General features: G+C 45.0%; 1 protein-coding gene across 5 annotated transcripts in view; it reads right to left on the bottom strand.

Annotated features, from left to right (window-relative positions):
- Positions 1-22,825, bottom strand: part of LOC144829111 (cyclic AMP-dependent transcription factor ATF-7-like) — a 741,502-nt gene that overhangs the window by 507,980 nt on the left and 210,697 nt on the right. For 3 of the 5 annotated variants that reach the window (XM_078687923.1, XM_078687948.1, XM_078687939.1), the window contains exon 2: positions 17,852-17,920. In XM_078687923.1, the coding sequence (XP_078544049.1) occupies positions 17,852-17,899 (48 nt within the window). In that variant the 5' untranslated portion in view covers positions 17,900-17,920. The remainder of the gene's footprint in view (positions 1-17,851; positions 17,921-22,825) is intronic. The other 2 variants (XM_078687956.1, XM_078687931.1) reach the window with 1 other exon arrangement.

Below are 22,825 nucleotides of genomic sequence, written 5' to 3' on the forward strand. Positions count from 1 at the left end.
ATAGATTTACATGCCTGAATCAGAATAGCAAGCAATGAACAAACCACATTTCAGAGGGTATAGGATATACAAGTCATTAGATAACAAAATATTAATTGACTAATAGAAACATGCATTTGCAAGCAAGAAATACCACCAAACTATACAATAGAGAAATGCACATACATGAGCAGGATGGAGGGAAGAAAAGAGGGAAGAAAAGAGGGCTCACCTCTACTGAAACAGATGACGAAGTACTGCGTGTCCCACCGCCGCATCCTTCATGAGTTCTGTAAACAGGCAGTAATGCCTAGTGAAGGTATGTGGCGACCTCCATGTTGCTGCTCTACAAATGTCTATGACAGGCACTTCTGCAAAAAGCGCCATGGACGTAGATATTGCCCTGGTAGAGTGTGCTCGCAATTTAGAATGTAGGGGTTGCCCTGCTTGTTCATGACAAAATGCAATAGCTGCCAAAATCCAGCTGGAAATACTTTGTTTGGTGAGTGGAAGGCCCCTCCTGGACCTACTGTAAGCCACAAATAGCTGATTTGACTTTATGTCTTTTCAATATAAAATTTCAGGCAGCGTTTAAGATCTAGAGAGTGTAACGACCTTTCCGCTGCAGTACTGGGATTCGGGAAGAAAAAGCGCAAGACCACAGGTTCGTTGAGATGGAAGTCTGACGGGACTTTTGGAATAAACTTTGGATATGTGCGCAAAATTACTCTATCCTGCTTGAAACGCAGATAGGGGTCCTGTATCGAGAAGGCTTGGAGCTCACTCACTCGCCTTGCGGAGGTGAGTGCAAGCAGCAGGGCTGTCTTCCAAGAGAGATATTTCAGGTCCGCCCTGTGTACCGGTTCAAAGGGATGTTTCATGAGTTGGTTAAGGACTGTGCTAAGGTGCCAGGTAGGCGGCAACATTTTCACAAGGGGAAAAGTCCTGTAGAGTTCTTTCAAAAACTGTTTGATCAATCTGTGATACCATAGAGAAGGGCCCGAAGGAGATCTTCTGTAACGGGATATCGCAGCCAAGTGGACCCTGACAGAAGCATGAGCAAGGCCTGAGTTTGCCAGATGGAGAAGATAAGGCAATACTTGTTCCGGAGAGGAAGAGAAAGGATGTATCCCTTGAGCCTTACACCAGATGCAAAACCTCTTCCATTTTAAAGAGTATGTTTTGTTGGTACTATCCGCTCGTGCTCGAGCCAGGATGGCCCTACAGTCTGGCGGAATATTCAAATTCTGAAGTTCTCAGAACTCAGGAGTCAAGCGGCTAATTTGAGTAAAGCCAGATTTGGATGCTGGACTTGCTGGTTGCTCATCGTGAGTAAACACGGAAACTGTTCCAAGCGTATTGGCGGCTCCAGAGACAGGCGGTGGAGTTCCGTGAACCAATGTTGGTGTGACCAAGTTGGGGCTATCAAAATGAATGTACAAGGCTCCGCTTTCAACTTTCTGAGGACTCTGGGAATCATTGGAAATGGTGTAAAGGCATACGCAAAGACGTTGCACCATGCGATCAAAAATGCATTCCCTGGTTGAGGATCTCTTGATCCAGTTCCCACTCGTGAGACGTTGTCCTTTGTCTGCTTAATGAATCGGCGAGTACATTGTGCATGCCTTGGACGTACTCCGCCCGAAGAGATATATTGTGTTCGATTAATCAGTTTCATATTCTCTGCGACTCGTGTGAGAGTGTCGGAGAGCGAATCCCCCCTTGTTTGTTGAGGTAGTGCATCGTCGTAGTGATGTCTGTACGGACGAGCACCAGGGAATTTTTGACTCTTGGAAGAAAATCCTGAAGGGCAAGGAAGACTGCCCACAGTTCGAGGAGATTGATATGGAGCCCTTTTTTGAAGGGGGACCACTTTCCGCTTATCTGTAGCTCCTGGAGAAAAGCTTCCCAACCTTCCAAGGAGGAGTCCGTTGTGATGATATGCGGTGCCGCTGGAAGCAGGAATGGTAAGCCTTGAGAAAGGTTCTGAACAGACATCGACCATTGCAGGGCCTTGACCATCCGAGGAGTCACTTTTATGAGATCGTCGAACGACCCTGTGCATTGGACCCATTGCTTTGGAAGTGCCTCCTGGAGGGGGTGCATCTGCAGACGGCAGTGAGGTACCAAGAGGATACATGATGACATCATTCCCAGAAGGGATTTGAAAAGGCGGACCCTTAAGGTCCTCTTTGAAGCTACGAGAATAGCCAGTGCCAAAAGCTTGTCCTTCCTCTCTTGAGATGGGAAGGCTTTCCTCAGTTGTGTGACGAGGGTTGCCCCTAGGAAGTTGATGCGCTGAGAAGGTAGAAGGACTGATTTCTCCCGATTGAGGGTGAGTCCTAAACCATCGAAAAGCTGCAGACAGGCGTTGGAAGACCTGGACGCGTCTTCTAAGGATGGAGCCTTGATCAGCCAATCGTCCAGATATGGGAAGACTTGATGGTGCTGCTGTCTGAGATATGCAGCTACTGGGGAGAGACACTTTGTAAAGATGCGAGGTGCAGACTTGAGTCCGAAGGGCAGGACGCAAAATTGAAAGTGTCTGCCTGCCACTGCAAATCTTAAATATTTTTTGTGTTTTTTGTGAATCGGGATGTGGAAGTAAGCGTCCTGAAGGTCCAGGGACGCCATGTAATCTCCCCCTTCCAGGAGTTGCAAGATCTCCTGGATTGTCACCATGCGAAACAACTGCTCCTTCAGGAATTTGTTGAGGGCTCTGAGGTCCAAAATCGGTCTCCACTTCTTCTCTTTTGTCTGAATTAAAAAGAAGCGGGAATAGAATCCTTTCCCTCGCTGAGACAGAGGGACCTTCTCTATCGCCCCTTTGTGGCAAAAATGATGAATCTGGGACTGGCTGAAGTGAGAGGTCATTGTCTACGTCCGTTGTTTTCTTATTGGCCTTTACAACGAAAGGACGTCGTGCCATAAGAGGACTGTTGGCTATGTTGCTGGCGCTGTTGATACTGGGATCGATTCTGGCCTGAAGAATACGAAAAACGGTACTGATAGTCCCCTCTATAAGAAAACTGTCCTCTACCTCTAGACCCACGAAAGGACTGACTTTTGTACTGGAGAGTGCCCAATGCTCTAGCAGTGTCAGTGTCCTTTTTTATACTCTGCAGCGCTTCATCAATCTGTGAGCGGAATGGAAATTGGCCATCATAGGGCATATCCAGTATTTTTGTTTGTATCTCGGGACGAAAGGAAGTTGCTCTTAGCCAACCTTGTCGCCGCAAGACTGCCGCCCCCAGTCAGCTGACGAAATCCTGTAGTTGCGATATCCATCGCACAGTCTATTATCTCGGACGCCGAGGCTTCACCCTTTAGCAATATCTTCTTCGCCTCTTCTTTAGACTCGTTAGGTAACTCCGATAGATATGGGGATATATCTGCCCATAGCTGTCTATTGTAGCGCCCCAAAAGTGCCAAAGCATTGGCCGCCTTCACTGTTACTGCAGACATTGATGAGAACTGCTTCCCAATGTTGTCTAATCTTCGGCCTTCCTTATCTGGAGGGGCTGATAATGGGGCAGAAGGATTTTTGGACTTCTTCTGGGCCGCCTGTGTAACAACCGAATCCGGCTTGGGGTGTCCTATTAAACATGCCGTGCAGAATCAGGCGCCCTATACTTGTTATCTAAGCTAGGAACTACCGGAGGTACCGAGGAAGGGTTCTGCATGACCTTAACACCCTGCTCCCACAGGTATTCAATAATGGGTATTGATCGCACTGATTTTTTAAGAGGCTCCTTAAAATCATATAAGAAGCAGTCTTGCTGTTGAGTGACCATTGGAATTTTGAAACGTTGAGCGGCCCTCAACCACATTATGGAACCCTCCAATGTCGCCGGGTGGTGAATCTGCAGGCGCAGGTACTGGAGATGCGGGAGAGGGAATGATATAGCCATCCCAGTCATCGTGGTTAGATTGAGTATCTTGTAGTTCTCCCTCTTCCTGTTGTTCTTCATCCTCCCCCTCCTCATCAGTAGACGGAGGATGCGGTAGATCAATCCGCTCCGGCTGTACACTCAAAGGTGGAGGTCGTGGTCTTGGTGAAGGAGATACTGTGGAAGGTTGAGGAGCAGGAGGCTCTGGAAACCTCTGTTTATAATCTTGTATGAGGTACCGCAAGTCCGAAACCAAAGAAGCTGGGAGGCAAACCATTGTCTTCTTCGTCTGAACTCTGACATTTGACATGGCTCCGAAGGGCTTGTCGCCGTCTGAAACATGTCCCCTTCATCTGAATCCTCCTCCTGAAGAAGACCTGCTGGAGGCAGTGGCTGGACTCTGCTTGACTATGTTAAAGCCGGCGTCAGCGCCTTTTTGTAATCTTTAGGTGCACATATGTGCTTTGCAGACCTGAATCCATCATCGTCGACGAGCCCGTCGACGGTGTGGTCGTCGACGGCAGAGCATCGACGGGTGTCGAAGCCGGAGGATTCATCGTCGACGGGGCCATCGTCGACAGTGGAGACATCACTGGAGACTTCGTCAACGACGTCTTCGTCAACGGTATTTTCGATGTTTTCATCGACAGGGGCCGATGTCGACGATATTGACTTCGTCTTCGAGGTCGTCGCCGATTCCGTCGGCGGCGAGTGCAGCTCGACGGGTGCTTTGACGTCGACGGCGTTTTCTTGATGATTATCGTCGACGACACAGCCTTACCTGCCGTCGACGATGGGGTCGTAGTAGTCGACGAGGACAATGACGTCGATGCCATCGACGTAGAAACAGTCGTCGTCGATGTTGATACATACGATGCAGTAGACATAGCTCTCCTCGACGATGAAGACGTCGTCGACGGTACCGTTGTAGACAGTCGAAACAGGCTTTTTGAAAGTGGGAACTTCCCGAGAGGAAACCTTCGCAGAAATAGCCTTGGAGAGAACCTCTGAAGACTTTTTTGACGTCTTCTTTTGAGGAGGTACTGTAGGGCTAGGAGAAGCCACCCTTGATCTCTTTAGTGAAGATTTGGAAGAGACTGAAGAACCTTCACTTTCCTCAGAAGATTCCAGGTTGTCCCTGTCTTTTAGCCTCTGGAGCCAAATTAAGAGGCGTCCCTCACGGTCTTTGAGGGTTTTAGGTGAAAAGGTACAACATACCTTGCAGTCCTTGGAAGAATGGTCTGGATACAGGCAATACAGACAGTCTTGATGTTGGTCATCTTTATGCAGCCTTTTCTTTACACAGGACCTAAAAAGACCCTTTTTTGGTGTATCAGCCATGATGATATCAGTAATCACAGATGGAACAGAATGAAAATACCAAAGAACACTGGAAACCAGTTGTGAAGAAAAGAACTGAGCAGAGCTCAGAGGAGACTCCCTTAGCACAACGTGCAGTAGAAAATCTGAGGGACTGAGGCTCCTTCCAGGAGGGTTCTAGAGGGAGGTGACAGCTGATTGGCTCTTTTCTAGAGTTGGTCCTTTGTACAAAAGGACATGAATAGGTTACTATTGTGAGGTCTTTAGGCCTATTTATCTATATGTCTATGGGACATTACTTTATTTATGTACCGGGGACTCACATTCCGACGACGGGGAATGATTCAGGCATGTGAATCTATGAAAGACACCCCTAATACTGGATAAATAAAAATATATGTCCCGCAAGTCCAAGGAATCCATCCAGTTGTCTGGATCAAGGATAATAGAACCTGTGCTAATGTCAACATCTTGACCTTGTCCTTCCAAAGGAATGTTTTACATAGGTGATGATGGTCTAAAGTTTTCCTGAGTCCTCTGTTGTTTATATGGACGCAATATAACATGAGTAACACCCTCTGCCTTTCTCTGTCTCTGGAACCCTCTATATGGCTCCTTGGGCCAGCACAGATTAACTTCCAGTGCCAGAAGGGAGGCATGATCTGCTTATGTCTGAACAGAAACAGGTAGTACACAAAGGGGGTGGAAGTAAAATGGGGGGGCGTAACCTTGCTGTACATTATGCAGCACCCACTGGCCTTAGGCTATAGCAAGTCTGCTGGGCAGGATAACATGTATTCAACCCCCTTCTGGTCGCATGTGACCATAGAGATAGGAAGGTGTCCATAGCCTTTACTGTCACAGCATCTTTTTGCATCATGAAAGGGATGCGCTGGCTATAGCAGGGGTTGCCTGATTCTGATGAAAGGCGAGACTTCAAGACTATCTTCCGAATTTTCAGTATGCAGAGTCAGCCTTTAGCATAAAACATTTTAGAAGCCTGCAACTTTCAAATGGCATATTAGGAATGGAACCTTGCGTGTCACCAGAAAATTTGTTGGCATGCATATAGAAGTGATCCCTTATCACAACACTAGCATACCCTCACAATAGGACAAGTCCAGGTCAACCTACAAAACTTATTTAGCTGCGTCCCTATCCATCTTGGATGGTATGAGTGAAGAAGTTCCTGAATTTGTCAGGGATGACCACTAAGCTCGAGCTGGCCATAAACCACAAAGCAATGTGTATGGGGTCACAGAAGGCAGACACCGTTCAATGACCTCAGTGCCAAACTGGAAAGCCAGGTACCACCAGGGCAAGTCTATCACATCTAGCCACCAAACGATTTACAGGGCGAGTCGAACACAGCTTAGACCACACATTCATCTATGTTTCCATTAAAGAGCACCAAGCGTACTGAGGTAGCAGGCTCAGGCTAAAATATTTGTCAGTAGGTTAGCTCAATCTCCATAGTAGGCATCTGAAGATACAAAACCTCTCCAATTATGTCTCAGTGGAAGCATCTAGGCCACTAGCACGCTGTAGGTCAGCATCGTTGTAATGAGAGGGGATTAATATGTCTGCCTTGCATTCTCATCACGATCACTATGATACTATCACTATCTTTAAGTTCTTGAATGGTGTCAGAATCTGATCTGAGCAAAGCCGCTCGACTACGAAAGTATTAGCATTGAGGAAGAGGCAGAGGTCCATCTTAAGGTAGAGGCTATGCTGTGGTAATGTTGCATCAAGACATAGGCCTGGCATGGGCAGAAGTCGGCTCAGGATGGGAGATTAATGACAAATCTAGAGTATGCGGTCAATGGAGCCTGGAGTGGCGCCAGCGCCATCAGAACAGTTTAGCGTTCCGGTGCAGCAGTAAAGATGTGGATAGGCACCTGCAGAGGACTGGACAGAGGCCCAATGGAGTTAGTCAGCACCGGTGAAGACCCTGCTGCCAGAAGTTTTACTGGGGGCCCCTGTAGTTTTATGTAACCTAAAAGCGCTGTAGAAAGAGACAGCATTGTCCTAAAAAGATGCAGCATTGCGTCTCTGAAGGCTTCTACCTGCTGCAGGTTCAATGACAGCTTGGGGAACTCAGGATGCACCAGGACCAGCTTCAGGATGGGTTTGAGTCAGACAATGGAAGCAGAATCATGTCTCGTGTAAGTTGATTGTAGGACTTCTCCCTGGAGCGACGAGGTGGGAATGAGTACCTCTTGGGCTTCCTGAATTTGTGGCCAGACTTGTCCCTCAACTTCATCTTGGACATACACATGAAGGGCAATTCTGAATAGGACTGGGTCTTGAGCGGGAGTGAACCTGCAACTTGGAAGTGCAGGTCCACAAGTAGGAGAATGGCACATCAGGTTTCTTCTGCTCTGTGATCTACAGCTTCTCCAGCACCCTAATGGCCTTTGGGGGCCTCAGGGAGCATCTATTGAATGACTTTAAGACATGCCTTGACCCAAAATCCCACTAGCAGGCAACATGTGGATCCTTGACCTATAGCTGTTTCCTCCAGTCATGGCACAGTTCTCCACATAGACATTTTTACTATCACTCTCTTTGGTAAACACGGTTTGGAGTGGGTAAACACCTACCAATTAGAGGATGGAGCTCATGATCCATGCCAACGGGTGCATAAAGAAAGGAATTGTGTCAGCATGCCAAAGTGGTGCAGCTCCATATTGTTACTTCCTGGAACAGCATGTGGTGACCACGGAGCTAATGGTGCGATCTCTCAGTGTACAGGAGCGACTGCTATAAAATATTGGGGAACTAAATACTTTATTAGGCAGGGATGTAAACTAAAGATAAGCAGGTAAGCGAAAGATAAAAGTGAATTATTACAATAATAGTACCAGTGGACTAGCATTGGTGTTAGTGAAAAGAGAAGAGAATCATTTAATAGTACATGGGGGTATTAAGTATGATTGTCTTAATAGTTTTTCATTCTCTGGGATGAGTTAGCTGCCAGCAAGATGGTCCAGGAGATGCTTCATTACATCAAATGGTGAAGTGCCCTTTTCAGGCAGTAAAGGAGTGAAGTCTGCGACAGGGATGGGTGAGGTGAAGAATCAGATTATAAAATTGTTTGTGGAGAGACTGGATCATAAACATAAGCATACTTTATGGAAGTCCTAGAAATAATGCAATGCCCAGGGAGAAACAGGTGCAGACAGGTCCGGAAACAGAAAAAAGTTACTTTAACTTGGTACCAATACCTCTTGGTGGATACTCCATCTCACTGCAGATAGCTCACCTTGTTTACCTAGGCAATGGTTTGGCTCTGCGCTGTCTTTTCAATCTGAAGAGATGAGTGGAGCCCTTTTTACCTCTTCGTGCGCCGGAGAGCCGGGGGCAGTCCGACGCACCAGTGCTCATAGTGTCGGACGGCCCCTGGGCATCTGATTACATGGCACAGGGATGGATTTCGTCCCCCAACACCCTTGGGAACTGGAGAAGAGCTTCCCCAGCACCACAGGCTGTTACCCTGGTTTCTGTGCAATGATGATCAGCGCGCACGTCGCACTGGCATCATTGCACAGAAATCGAAACTGAAATGAGCCAATAGGCTCATTTCAGTTTCACTTTCTACAATGCTCAGGGGGCTATCTCCGTCCCCCGAGCACATTGAAAGTCAGGAGAGTTATCACTGGAAAAGGGAGAATCTTCCTTGTGGATCCCTGCTTGTGGAACGCCCAAAGAGGGCAATCCTCAAGCAGGGATCCACCCTCTAGCCACTGGGGGAGGGGGCCTTGGGCAAGGGCCTTTGCTCCTCACAGAATTATTTTAGGAAAGTCATTTTGTGGGTTTGACCACTGCAGAGAGTGATGGGTGCGGGCATCTACCAAAACTAGATCGGTCAAATGACCCTGCGACTGGTTCCACTGACTTGCTAAGCATTCTTGAAGGGGACGCATGTGAAATCTTGCAAGGGGAAAAATTATAATGCAAGATGCCATCATTCCTAGCAGTTGCATGAATACCTTTGCTGAAAATGATTTGTTGGGCTGAAATTTGAGTAAAAATGGACTGAATATTGTGAATCCTGGCTGCATTGGGAGAGGCCAGAGCTTTGTGAGCATCTATTGTGGCTCCCCGATAAGTATGTGTGTTGGAAGGTTGTAGATGAGACTTGAACACATTTACTGTAAACCCTAGTTGGTGAAGTAAGTGAATAGTGGTTTGAGTGTGTTGGAGACACATTTGGTAAGTGCTGGATTTGATGAGCCAGTCGTCCAGGTATAAGAAGACATCCATCTGTTGTCTTCTCAGATGTGCTGCGACTACTGCCAGGCATTTGGTAAAAACCCAGGGAGCAGTGGTGACTCCAAACGGTAGCACTTTGAATTGGTAATGATGACCAGCTATCATAAATCTGAGGTATTTTTGATGAGCGAGATGAATTGGAATGTGTAAATATTATTCTTTTAAGTCTAGAGTAGACATAAAATCGCCCTGCTGTAAAAGTGGGAGCACTTGTTAAAGTATTACCATGTGGAAATGCTCTGACAGTATGTAGAGGTTTAGTACTCTCAGGTCTAGAATAGGTTTCAGGGAGCCGTCCTTCTTGGGGATGAGAAAGTACAGGAAGTACACACCTGTCCCTTGATGTTGTAAAGGCACAGGTTCTAAGGCTCCTTTGGAGAGGAGGGACTGGACCTCTTGCTGAAGTAGATTTAAATGTTCTGGTGACATTTTGTGAGAACATGGTGGAATGTTTGGAGGATTGTTGGTAAGCTCCAGGTAATAACCATGTTGGATAATTCCCAACACCCATTCGTCTGTGGTGAGAAATTGCCAAATCGGGAGGAATTTTAGTAGAAGTCCCCAGACAGGTGTTAAATGATCGGGGGGAAGAGCAGGTAAGTCACTGCTTGTTGGGAGAGGGGGAATTATGTGGTGTGGAACCCCTGCCTCGACCTTTGTTGTTGTTGCCTCTGTATCTTCCTCTAAAGAAACCCCTTGTAGAGAAAGATTGATTGTTGCCTTTGTAGGAGGCGCAGCATTGTCTGAGGGCATACTTTTCGACCCTCCACAGCAGGTGGAGCGACGAAAGGAGCCCCTATTAGAGGAAGACTGCCGAGCTCCCATTGACTTGGCTACTTCTGTGTCTTTTTTAACTTTTTCTAATGATTTATCTACTTCGGGACAAAACAGATGTTCCTTATCAAAAGGAGTATTTAAAATACACTGTTGCACTTAGGGTCTGAACCCAGGAATCCTCAACCATGCATGTCTCCTTAATAACATACTAGTGCATCTCTCTAGCTGAGGTATCTGCAGCATCTAAAGCGCACCTAATTGAGGAGTTGGATATAAGTTTTCCTTCCTGGACTAAATGCTGGGCTTTTGCCTTGTACTCATTTGGGGGGTGTTGTTTAATTGCTCTAATTCGTCCCAGTGTGCCCTAACATGCATGGCTAGCAGAGCCAGTGTTGGCAATGCGCCAATGTATAGCTGCTTGGGCGGCTACTCATTTACCAGAGGGTCTAATAGTTTTGACTTCTTGTCAGAGGGGGAGCACGTCTTTGTGGTTTGCGAATTAGCGCATTTACGGGCATTAGAGACCACCAAGGAGTCTAGTGGTAACTGTCCCTTAATGAAGATTGGATCTAAGGGAGCAGGCTTAGATTTAATCAATTCTGGGGGTGAGAAGGCGAGCACGCACTGGATCTTTAAAAATATCATTGGCATGTCTCATCATACCTTTGAGCATAGGTAGTGGGGCCAGCCCTGTGTGTGCTACTGACCGTTTCAAATAGGAAATCTTCCTCTAGAGATTCCTTGTGTAACCGTACCCCATGATATTCTGCAGCTCTGGCAAGTAATTCTAGATATCCTACATTGTCGTCAGAAGGGGAAGGCTTTGCAGAGTAAAGATCTGGATCGTTATCTTTAGGTGAATCAGTGTTATAATCCTCATAGGGGTCTATTGGTAAAATATTGTCTCCCCCCCCTCTCCGTCATCCTCATCATCGTCGTCAGGTGGTGGTGATGGGGAAGAGCTACTTGGTGTAACCAATAAATGATGCAAAGTTGGAGAAGTTGGTGAAGGGGAACGTGGTAATGGAGTTGGGGGAGGGGTTAGTGCCTACATTCTTCTTTTTCCAAGGAATATGTTAAGAGTGTCCTCTGACTAAGGTTTGCGGTTCTGAGGTGATTTAGTAAGAACACGTCCTGTATCTGGGTTTATATAAAGTTCCTTTTGTTTGGGGTCCGATTTGGGTGTTGGGCCGTCGAAAATCGGATCCTGTAGCTTCAGAGGAATAGTTTTTGGTTTCAGCACAGAGGATTTAGGTGCCGTGTTAGAATGACTTTTCGGCGCAGAAGGTTTCGGTGCCGAAGGAGGCTTTGTTTTCGGTGTCAATGATGTTGGCTCCGAAGCGGTCTTCGGCTTCGAGCCTGAAGGTTTCGGCTTGGTGCCAGACTTTGTCCGACTCGATCCCGAGCCGGAAGGCTTAGTGCCATGTTTCGGGGCCGAGCCGGAGGGTGGGGCATCAGAAACCTCTTGTTGGTGCCGACTGTGGTCCGAAGGCGGGGGTGGGACCAAAGCCTTTTGTTTGGGCTGAGTTGGAGCTTGGGTGAAGGGGCGTTTGGTACTCATGGGACGTTGACCTTGTGGCTCGTCTTCTTCCATCTCTGAGTCCGATTGTGGAATGGAGATAGGTTCTTCCTCGGCCCCTTGTGCGTCACATTTGAGCACGGATTCTTCGCCGAAGATGTCTGGTGTGTATTCGACATTTTGCTCTTTATTTCGCAACGTCGAGCCGGATGATCACAAAGCGTCTTCTTCGATTCGCAGTCCTGTTTGTTGTGCTCCGGAGACAAGCACAAGTTGCACACTTTGTGCGAGTCGGAGCGCGGATACTTGGCGTGGCACAGAGGGCAGAATTAGAATGGAGTTCGACTGCGAAGTGGACCTACGCGGTTAGGCAGGGCGGCCTTCCAGAAGATTTTCGATCAAAATAGAAGTTGATCTCAATGGATACGATATGCAGAGAAGTGGGATACACGTTCGAGACAATACTGACGAGGGAAGAGTGGATTGCGCACCGAGGGGAACCTGAAGGAACGGTTTCGAAGCAGAGCGCAGCAATACACATCCAAACCAGAGGGAGGAAAAAACAATCCCATGCCACTATCACCGAAAGGAGGAGTCACCTCCCTTGTGACTGGAAAGACTTCTTCGTAGAAAAACAAATTGCAAACATCCGGACCCAACACTCGATGGCAGGAGTATTCAAAGCATGTGATCTACAGCTCACATGCCTCGAACATGTGTTTTTTTGGACAAAGTTTGAAGTTTGCAAGGGATTCTGAGTAACCGAACTGGGTGAGAGCCATCTAAGTCACCCCCTCGTGGATTCCTCTGAGTGTCTAGTTTTCAAAAAATGTATTCGTTTGCTAGGTTTCCCTAGGTGCCGGCAGATCTAGGGTTCAAAATCCACAGCTAGGCGCTTTGCGAAAAATGGTCAGTTTTCACTATAAAAATGTGGTGTCTACGTTGCGTTTTGGGCCATTTCCTGTCGCTGGCACTAGGCCTGCCTACACAAGTGAGGTACTATTTTCATCTGAAGACTTTATGGAACTCAGAATTGTAGAGCAACTGTTATTACCTATTGACTTTCTGTGCATTTCTGCCTTCCTAATGCAAGACAATGTGTAAAAAAAAGAAGTCACTTTAAAAAATGTCCTACAATTCACAGGCTAGTATGGGTAACCACAATTTCGTAGATGTGCAAATAGCTACTGTTTCTAAACTCTATATTTTGTTTCCATTTCGGAAATACATAGGTGTCTTTGATACCCATTTTTCACTCTTTATATTTTACCAAATTAATTGCTATATACCGGTCCACAATGAAAAACCACTGCAAGACGCTGCTCAGTTATTGACTCTGGGTTCCTCGGGTTCTTGGTGAACCTACAAATTCTATATATCCCCACAGCCAGAAGGGTCCAGCAGATGTATTGGTATATTGCTTTCAAACATCTGTCATACTTAAAAGAAGCTACAGGTGAAAACGTTGGCACAAATGGTTGTTTTTCAACTCATTTTCAATTTGTTTTATTTTCAACTTAATGTTTATAAAAAAAACCTTGAAGGATCTACACAAATGACCCCTTGCTGAATTCAGAATTTTGTCTACTTTTCAGAAATGTATAGCTTTCTGGGATCCATTATACCCACCCACTTCTACCACTAACTGGAAGGAGCTTGAAAGCAAACAAAGTAGCAAAATAGGCTACGTCCCAGCAAAATGCCAAAACTGTGTAAAAAAATGTTGGTTTTCTGACAAAAGCCTGCTTGTGCCTGAAAGCTGGGGAGATGAGGATTTCAGCACCACAAACACTTTTTTGATACCATTTGCTAGGGAAAAACCATACGCTTTCATTTGCAGCACTTTTTCCCTATTTTTCCCTAAAACAAAAACAAAATTTAGCTGTATTTTGGCAAATTTCTGGGTCCCCTCCAGGGGAATCCACAAACCATGGGTACATTTAAAATCCCCATGATGTTGGTAGAAAAGGACGCAAATTAGGCGTGGATACCTTAAGTGGATAATAAGTAACAGGTGCCTAAGCGCAAACTACCCCTAAAAAGTAAAAAAAAAAAAAAAAAAGGCGTAGCACGGGGGGGGGGAGTGGAGGGTGGGGGGGGGGAGGCCTAGCAGTGAAAGGGTTATGCACCACCCATGGTTGCAGGTGTCAGTTGCTTGATTAGGTTGTCCGTGCCCTCAAATGCAGAGCCCATCAGCAGATTGGCATGACCAGTGTGCAAATCTCTAGAACTGATTCTTGGTAGGCGCATAGCACATTTTAATGCAGAGTACTATCCACTTACACAAGGCCCACTTTTGCACCTCCTTCCCTTTCTTGGCTGCAGAGAACCCCATAAAAAGCTGACTGTCCACTTGATGGTCCTTAGTACAATCAACACAACAGTTCAAAGCCGTCCTGGGGTTCAACTTATGGAGCCTCTCCTATCATTTTGACGGATGAGGAGGAACAAGGAGAGCTTATAGAGTGAAGGACTGATCATTATTGAACAGAATTGTGACTTTTGGTAAGATGGTAGAGTGCCCTCAGCAACAATTTATTCGGAGATGTAGGGTGATGTACGGTGGTTGCACTCAAAGTGCCTGAAGTACATTCACATGAAGGGCTGACATAATTTCAATGAGAAAAAAGTTTTTCAAACTCTTGAGACACAGTGATCAACCATACATCAGTTCGAAGTGTGCACACATGAGAAACGTGACAATCAAGTTAAGGTCCTACTGTGGCATCACTAACTGCATGGGAGGAAACGTGTCAAGCCTTTTTTTAAACCTCACGTCACAAAAGGTGATTTGAACAAGGATGGTTAGTCAGGAAAATGTATAAACGCCGAAAGGGCGACAAATAACCTTTTTAGTGCTCACCACAAGGCCTTGTTAAAATCAAAACAAACAAAAGGATGTCCGACGGCTTTGCCTGTATGGGGTCAGTGTTGTGAACACCATACCAGGTAAAAAAATTGTCCCAGCCCCTAGCATAGCCAGATTTATTTTCTGGAAGGGACTTCAGGCTGCAAAGGTGATATCAACCATCTCAGGCATCAAATTGAACACAGTTAATTGCCAGCGCTCATTCTCCAAGCCTCTATGTGTAGAATGATTACATTCGGGAGGAGGACCAAGCCCAGTTGCTGAGAAAGGACGTCCTGGTTAAGTGCCATTCTGATTAGAAGAAAGATGCTCATGCCCAGGAGCTCTGGGTACCACGCTCTCATGGACCAATACAGAAGGATGACTTGGGCCTGGTCATTATTGATCTTTTTCAGAACTCAGGGCAAGAAAGTGTACAGGAGTCCAATGTGTCTCCTAAAAAGTTTTCTTGCCGAAACTCCGCCAATCATAGTTCTTGTCTCTATGTGATCAACAGAGGTGAAAATATCCAGCCAAGCTTCTCCTCACTCATAAAAGAATCCCAGCTTGGGATGCAGATGCCACTTGTGATCTGCTTGCTGACATCGGCTGAGATCGTCCACTCAGGCATGCAGAAACCCTACTAGGAGATTTGTGATAAGGTAGATGCCCAGGCGCTTCAAAACCTCCAGAGACGCAAAGCCTCCTGGCAGAGCACTCAGGACACCACTCCACCCAGTTTGTTGCAGTACAAAATGCAGATGGTGTTTAACATGAGAACCACTACCAGCCTCCCCTTGATGGATGGCAGGAAGGCCATCAGAGCTAAATAATGGCTCACAGCTCCAGCAGAGTGATGTGGAGAAAGACCTTCACTGGAAACCACAGTCCTCTGGGCTCTATCTCCCTGGCCCAACAGTGGTGCATCCGCCACCATCGTCAGCCCATGGTGGGAAAGGGAGAGGGGCCCCGGGACAAATTGCGCACGAGGAATGCAAATCAAGAGCAATCTTCTTCAAGACCTGGATGGCATCAGAATGGTTGCCTAGAGGCTGGGCCCACAGGAACTTGCATGCATGAGCCTCCTGACATAGTTGATGGGGAGAATGTAGGAGAACAAGAAACCACAGAGCCACTCTCACCGTGATCCAGGACAGAGTCTGAAACATTGGAATCATAGCCCGAATGTCCTGGACTCATTGTTGTGGAAGAAAAGACCTGAAGTTCCGTATGTCCCGGGTTTCCCCCCAATGAATGAAAGCCTTTGCAAAGGAATCAGATTAGACTTTGGCTCGTTTATAGTGAACCCAAATGATGTCATGAGTTCCACCACCATACAGCGGTGGGCCACGACTGACTTCAGGAGCCAATTGGCAAGGTGTAGATATACAGTTATTCCCAACCTTCAAAGATGGGCAGCCATCATTTTCATAAACACGCAAGGGGTACTGGTGAGGCTGAAAGGAGCACAGCATATATATAAAATACTTCTGGCTCACCTTGATCTGCAGATAACGCCTTCGGAAATGCAGGACAGCAGTATGAAAATATATGTACTATATATAAGTAAAAAGACACCGTTCAGTCATCAAAGTCAAGAGCAGACAGGATGCGGGCTAGAATGAGCATTTAGAATTTATCCTTCCACAGAAAGGCATGAGACTCATAATTTTTCAGGATGAGGAAATAGTGAGAGTAACACACCCCCTCCCCTCCTCATTCGAGTACGGCATCATCTTGATGGCACCCTTGAAGAGCATCAGGTGCACCTCCTGTAAAGGTTGGCACATATTCCTCTGAAATTTGTTCTTGTGTGTTGTGTGTGAGGAATAGAGGGAGCATACCCCCTTTGATCAATATGGAAGACCAATCTGTTCGGCTAAAGTGTTTTTTTTTTGCCATTACAGAAAGGGAGAAGTAGTTGGAAGACTGATGCCCTTGTTGGCTCACACACTGCTTGCCAGACTCGGACCACAACCTAGATGAACTGGGGTGTCAACTACACCACCAGCGGGGAAGGTAGTCTCTGCCTATAAACCAAGCCCTCTGGAATAGGCTCTACATTTACGTAATTCATGCAGAAATTGTTAGACAGTGGTCAACAACCCAAAGGAACGCGCAGTAGCTCTCCTGTCATTCAAAACTAACATGGAGTATGACAAAGAGAAAGACAATCAGAAGTGCAATTCTAGCTTGCACAACAAACAGTATAACCAGACAAGCTCCCACGTTTATATAGTTGAATATTTCAAACTCACCTAAATTACGTAAATTCTATATCTGCTGGTCCTCCCAAGACCACTCTTCCCCTTATACAGATGGTGATGGAGACAAACCCCTTAATCATATTTAAAAAATGGCACCAGTTATCCTCATCTTAAACAGCTTGCTAGTTCTGGTGGCAAGATTACAAACATAACGGCACTTCAATGGATGCACAAAGCAACCTTGTTTGGACAATTACAGTGGAAATGACGAGCTGTATATAGATGGCATAGGGCTACCACAAGAAAGGCCATCCAAATACTAGAAACTCCCAAATTCCATAAAATGTAAAACTCTAACTTTACAGAATTGGCTTTATCTGTCTAAAATGCTTTCCAAATAACACTCAGTTTGGAGCAGTTATTACTAAGACTTCCAATAATTTTAAATACATTGTTACATGTCGTTGGATTCCAGGAATGTATATAAATTCCCTTTCAGCTTGCAAACTAAGTTATCGGACTTTTCAGGACAGTGATTTGAACTGTTTTAAACTGCATATTTTATTTTCATTTTCTACAGAATTTGGTGTCTGTAGTATTTATTAATACAGTTCCCATTTCCGAGGTTAAAAGTTCCCTGCACTCATTTATACTATTATTTTAAAACAATATCTGAAAATTAAAAACCAAGACATCAGGGGGCTCATGCACTAGGCTTAGGTCTTAATCCCGCTTGGAACCGAATCCAGCTCTATTTCTGGGCAATGCCCACTTCTAAAAGCACTACAGTACAAGAGGGTTCATTGAAATCAATGAATAAAGAATGTATTTGACAGAAGTCGGCCAATCGTAAAGTTATATGTGGTAAACAACTCTAAGGCAACACATCTATAACCATTTCTTAGTTGTTTTCAGCCACATGCAGCAAAACTAGGATAAATGCCAGTGTTCACTCTGGCTCCAAAACTATCTTTGCAAAGAAATCTGCAACTAACACTACTTCGAGAAACTAGTCAGATCAGAGAGTACTCACCTGCCCGCAGCCAGGGGCGCTGCACAGGAACGGTCTGTCATCCCCCATTGTTCACAACGATAGTAACTGCTGCAAAAAATAACAATAGCGTCAAATGAAGGGGCACTGAAAGAAAATGAACAAGACTCAGAAAATCAAATCAAAATACGACATTGAATATATAGACATATGAGCATATCCCAAATAACTGCTGAAAATACCACCAAGCTCCTCTGATGCGCCAGATTCCTAACCACTGTAGCTCAGTAATACCCTATTTAGTCTCACACTCAACCTTCCTACAACTCTCACTACTGTTTTTTGAGTTACAGGCTCACCTAAGAGTGCTCAAAATTCTCATGTCAATAGGTGTTCCTCATTCAATTCAGGCCTTTTATTTATATTCTGGGACATGTACTTCTAATTTTAAACGGCATCAACAGGACCACAAACGCAAACATCAAAGGTAATGGAATGGATGGCATACTCTGAGATCACCACTTTTTCTCACCGGTATAGCAAATTTTAGGCGGATGTTGCCTTCTTCAAATTGTCTAAACATATAAAGTGCCTTAAAATCTGAAGTCCTCATTCCAAGGCATCTTTGTATTACCAACATGTGAAGCATTCTAATTAAGCAATCACTGGTTATTTGCCAATCCCTACCAGGCCAAATTCTGTGAAACTTCAAGGTGCAGATTGGAGACATTTACCAAGGAAAGGTAAGCTCGTCGACTACCAAAGCCGATCAACAATCTTCCTCAATTGTTCTCCTAGTCAGAAAGTTCTACAATTTCAGAACCCCTTGAAAGGAGGAAACGCCGTGAAGGGTGCCACACTCCACAACTTTATTCATCCCTGCTTTCTTCCCCATGTAAGTCATATTAGCAAAGAAAAGGTCCAGTAACACACCTTTACTCATCTCTTTCTTGTGTACCATCCACTCTAGAAACCTGTAATCACAGTCATTACTCTATCACTGGTTGAAAGGAAACAAGTAGGATTGCGGTAATAATAGTGCTGAATGTTTCACTATCCTGTGCCATACACAAGAGGCATTTTCCTGACTAAACCCATTAGCAAATTTCAAAACAGACCGATAATGAAGGGAAAACAGAGTAAAACAAGGCTTAGGGGTTAAAAACTGTCTATGGAATCAAACGTATGAATTCAGTTTCAAGAGCTCAGTTGGGCATTAATTCAGAATTGTTTGCATGATCTAAAGACACATGCAGAAAAAAACAATTATTAAATCACATTCATAAAACTGGTCAACAAGAATAATGCTCTACTCAGAAATAACAGTTACTCAAAAATATCATATCTGATTATTAAAAATCTACGATCTCCAAAACACACTGGCCATACTAAACTTCAAAGAATGTCATCCAATCTCTGACAGAAAAACAAACCAGCTCTTATGTTGTAGGGTTGGTGTGCATTAGTTATTGAAATATGCTATATGATAGATGGTAGGGGCACACACATAAAACACAACAATTCCTGTAAGCGTGTATTACTTATTCAAGAAGCATTCAATCAGGAAGCTTATTTCCACATTATGTCCCAAATTCAGGAAGGTATATAAATGGCAAATCCCAAGCAACTATTACTCACATGAAGCAATTAATAAGGAAGCAACAGGAATTCCAATACACAGAGTCCTGCAGAGAGGAAGGATTGTAACCAATCCCAAGCCAGTGTCACAACAAATAATCAGGAACCAACTAACCTGGAATTGACAGGAGGTGTCACCATGAGGAAAAATTAAGTGGCAACCAAAAGTAACCACCCAAGACAAAGTAAAGGCTACAAAGAGCCAATCCATAGCCAATGCCATTCTCTAGAAGCAATAAATCATGAAGCAAGATGTTTCCTGCAGAAAAAGGCTTGTTAGCAGACCATCCCAAATCAGTGCCACTCATAAGTAACCACTCCTCGAACCAGCACACTACTGACTACAGCCAGTCAATCAGGAAGCAATATGAAGCATATTTCTGCAGGGGTTTCCTCCTAAATGGAGTCCTATACACAATCAATCCCATGACAGAATGACTACCTAGTAGCAACAAATAAAGAACTCCAGCCCAGGAGGAGGACGATAAAGAGCCAATCCCAAAACTGCAGCACTGAGCAGAAGCAACAAATCAGAAAGCAGGATGAAGCTCCTAATTTAGAAAGGGCAACAAAAACCAAATTCTCAAACTATCACCAGTCCCTACAAGCAACCAATCATAAGCACATTTCTATGTAGGTACACCCAGCAAGATGTCCAGTTCACAGGAAGGACTGTAAAGAGAATCTCAAATCAGAACTAATGCTGGGAGAAACCAATCACAAAACATAAAACAACCATCATCAAGGAAACTATTACACACTAAGACCTGAAAATAGGCAATATCAATTCAACACCCCTATAATTAACAATGAGGAAGTATGCTCTTTAGCAACTTTCACCCACAAAAAACCATCACTAGTAGTAACCAATCAGGGAGCAAAATAATTTCCACCCATAGAGATTGTAGCAAGCAAGTCCAACAAGATTCACCAGTGTGACACATCAATCATATTTGACACAGCCATCAACCATTTAAAGAACAGCCTCTTCCACAGTCCAAGCCTGGCGGTGAAAGGCCTATTTCAATGTGATTCTCATAACCATATGTAGACAATAATAAAGAAGTGGTCAAGTGCAAGAATGGTCAACTATAATGAAGTTGATTGATTCCTCCCCCCCCCACCTCAACGCACCAGATGCCCCTCAGATTCTACAGTCAGAACCCTCTACTTTAAGACAAACATCCTCCAAAAAAATCAAAGAAAGGTTGCCACCACTTCTCCACAAAGTCAAAGCATGCGTTGCATGTCAAGCTGTAGTATTAAATAATTCAATGAGATTAAAACAGAGGTTTCTCCCTTACGGTTAAGGAAGGAGCCCAACCAGTCAGACACAAGATGAGAAATGTGCCATTTAGTATCTGGAAAGATTTTGAGAACAAATTGGATGTATTGTTTAAAAGGGGCATAATTGAACCTGTTGACTAGTCATGGTTGTCACCGTTAGTGGTTTCTCATAAACATAATGTTGAGTTAAGGGTTTGTGTGGATTTTCAATGTATCAATAAGAAGTTGTGGGTAGATTCACATCTCTTACCAACATCAGTGAGTTGTTGGCAGGTTTGGAAGATGCATAGTGGTTCTTGAAGTTAGATTTGGCTTCAGCATAACACCAAATTGAACTTGAACCAGAATAAAGCTACCATACAGAGTTTCTTTCGCCATTTGTAGTGTACCAATATTGCTGAATGTGTTTTGGTTTGGCTTTGGCAGCATTGTTGTTTCAAAGAGTAATGTGTAACATGCAAAAAGGTATTCAGGGTGTATCCATTTTCCAAGACTATGTTCTGACTTAAGCAGCAAACAAAGAAATGCATGATAACATTTTGGATGAAGTGTTGAAGAGGTTCCAATCGTACGGTGTGTTACTGTTACATAGAAGAGACAAGTGTATACTTTTGAAAAACAATGTTGAATATTTCGGCCATTTTGTTTCTAGGGAAGGGATTAAGCCTAAACCCAGTTTAGTCAAGAGTTTTGAGGAAGCCAAACCCTCTGTGGACAAAGCAGGACTGAAGTCATTTCTAGGTATGTGTGAATTTTATTTGTGATTTATACACGATATGCATCATGACTGAGACCTCTTTACCGCAATCTGACAAGAGGTGGTTTTTTACTGGAATGCAGAGTCTCAGCAGATTTTTGAGTGGTAAAAAAGCAACAGGTTTACCCTAACGCTTATTTCCCTGATTTACTTTGCCAAATGTGCCGACTCCGGAGCTGAGGATCAAGGTTCACGTCTCGGCATTGCCTCAACATCTAGTGATTCTGGGCAGATCGCCCTATCTCCCCCATGCTCAAGGACAGCGCATGGATACCCTCACGGGTGATTAAGCCACGCTACATAAATCTACAACTTATAATTACAATATTGGTGAAGCCGTGCATGTGGATGGTGGACGACAGCAATGTTGGGTTAGGTGCTGTTTCTACTCAGAAGGACAAACATATGAGAATAGAAATACTACTGGATTTGATTCACTGATGTTTACTAGTGCTGAAACACAGTATTCAGTAATTGAGAATGCGTTATTAGCCTGCTAGTGGGCGAGCATGACATTTTTAGGTCTCGCCTCTCAATGCGCATGCGCATTGAGCAGAGCGAGACTATAGGGGCTTAAATAAGCTTTACCTAGACTGGCGATTGACTGGCGATTTGATGCTGTGCCCGTGCGCTTTTAGGTCAATGCGCAAGCGCATTGACCTAAAATGCGCGTGCACATCATCAAATCGCCAGTCAATCACCAGCAGCACTCCTCCCACACCTTTGAAGTGAAGCTTCACTTCAAAGGCCCCTGCTGCTTCACACCCTCATCGCCGCTCTCCCCGCTCTGCCCCCTCCCCTGCCCGCCGTGTCGCATTTCTCCTCCCCCTCCCCTTCTCTGCCTTCCCTCCGTCTTGTTCAAACAAATATGCTTTTGTTTCACCTTTTCCTGTAAGAATACTTTGATTAGTGGTAGTAGATTTCTTGTACTTTTTATTTCCTGCAAATTAACTGAAGTGATAAGATCTCATTGAAGCAAGTGATCGCGCTATAGCAGTCTGTCATTGCATTTCTCCTCCCCCCCTCCCCTTCTCTGCCTTCCTTCCGTCTTGTTTTTTATTACCCGCTCCGCCCCCTCCCCTGCCCGCCGTGTCGCATTTCTCCTCCCCCCTCCCCTTCTCTGCCTTCCCTCCGTCTTGTTTTTTAAACGCAGCGCTTACAAACATAGACAGCATACACAAAAGCTTTCTCAAAATACAGCATGAGAGAATTCTTCACACACACAGACACACACGCACGCACTCGCACACAGACACACACACGCATGCACTTGCAAACAGACTCACATGCATGCACTCACATACACACACCCACATGCACACTCAGACACACAC

This window comes from Lissotriton helveticus, chromosome 1_1, assembly GCF_964261635.1.
Source record: "Lissotriton helveticus chromosome 1_1, aLisHel1.1, whole genome shotgun sequence".
Classification (NCBI taxonomy): Eukaryota; Metazoa; Chordata; class Amphibia; order Caudata; family Salamandridae; genus Lissotriton; species Lissotriton helveticus.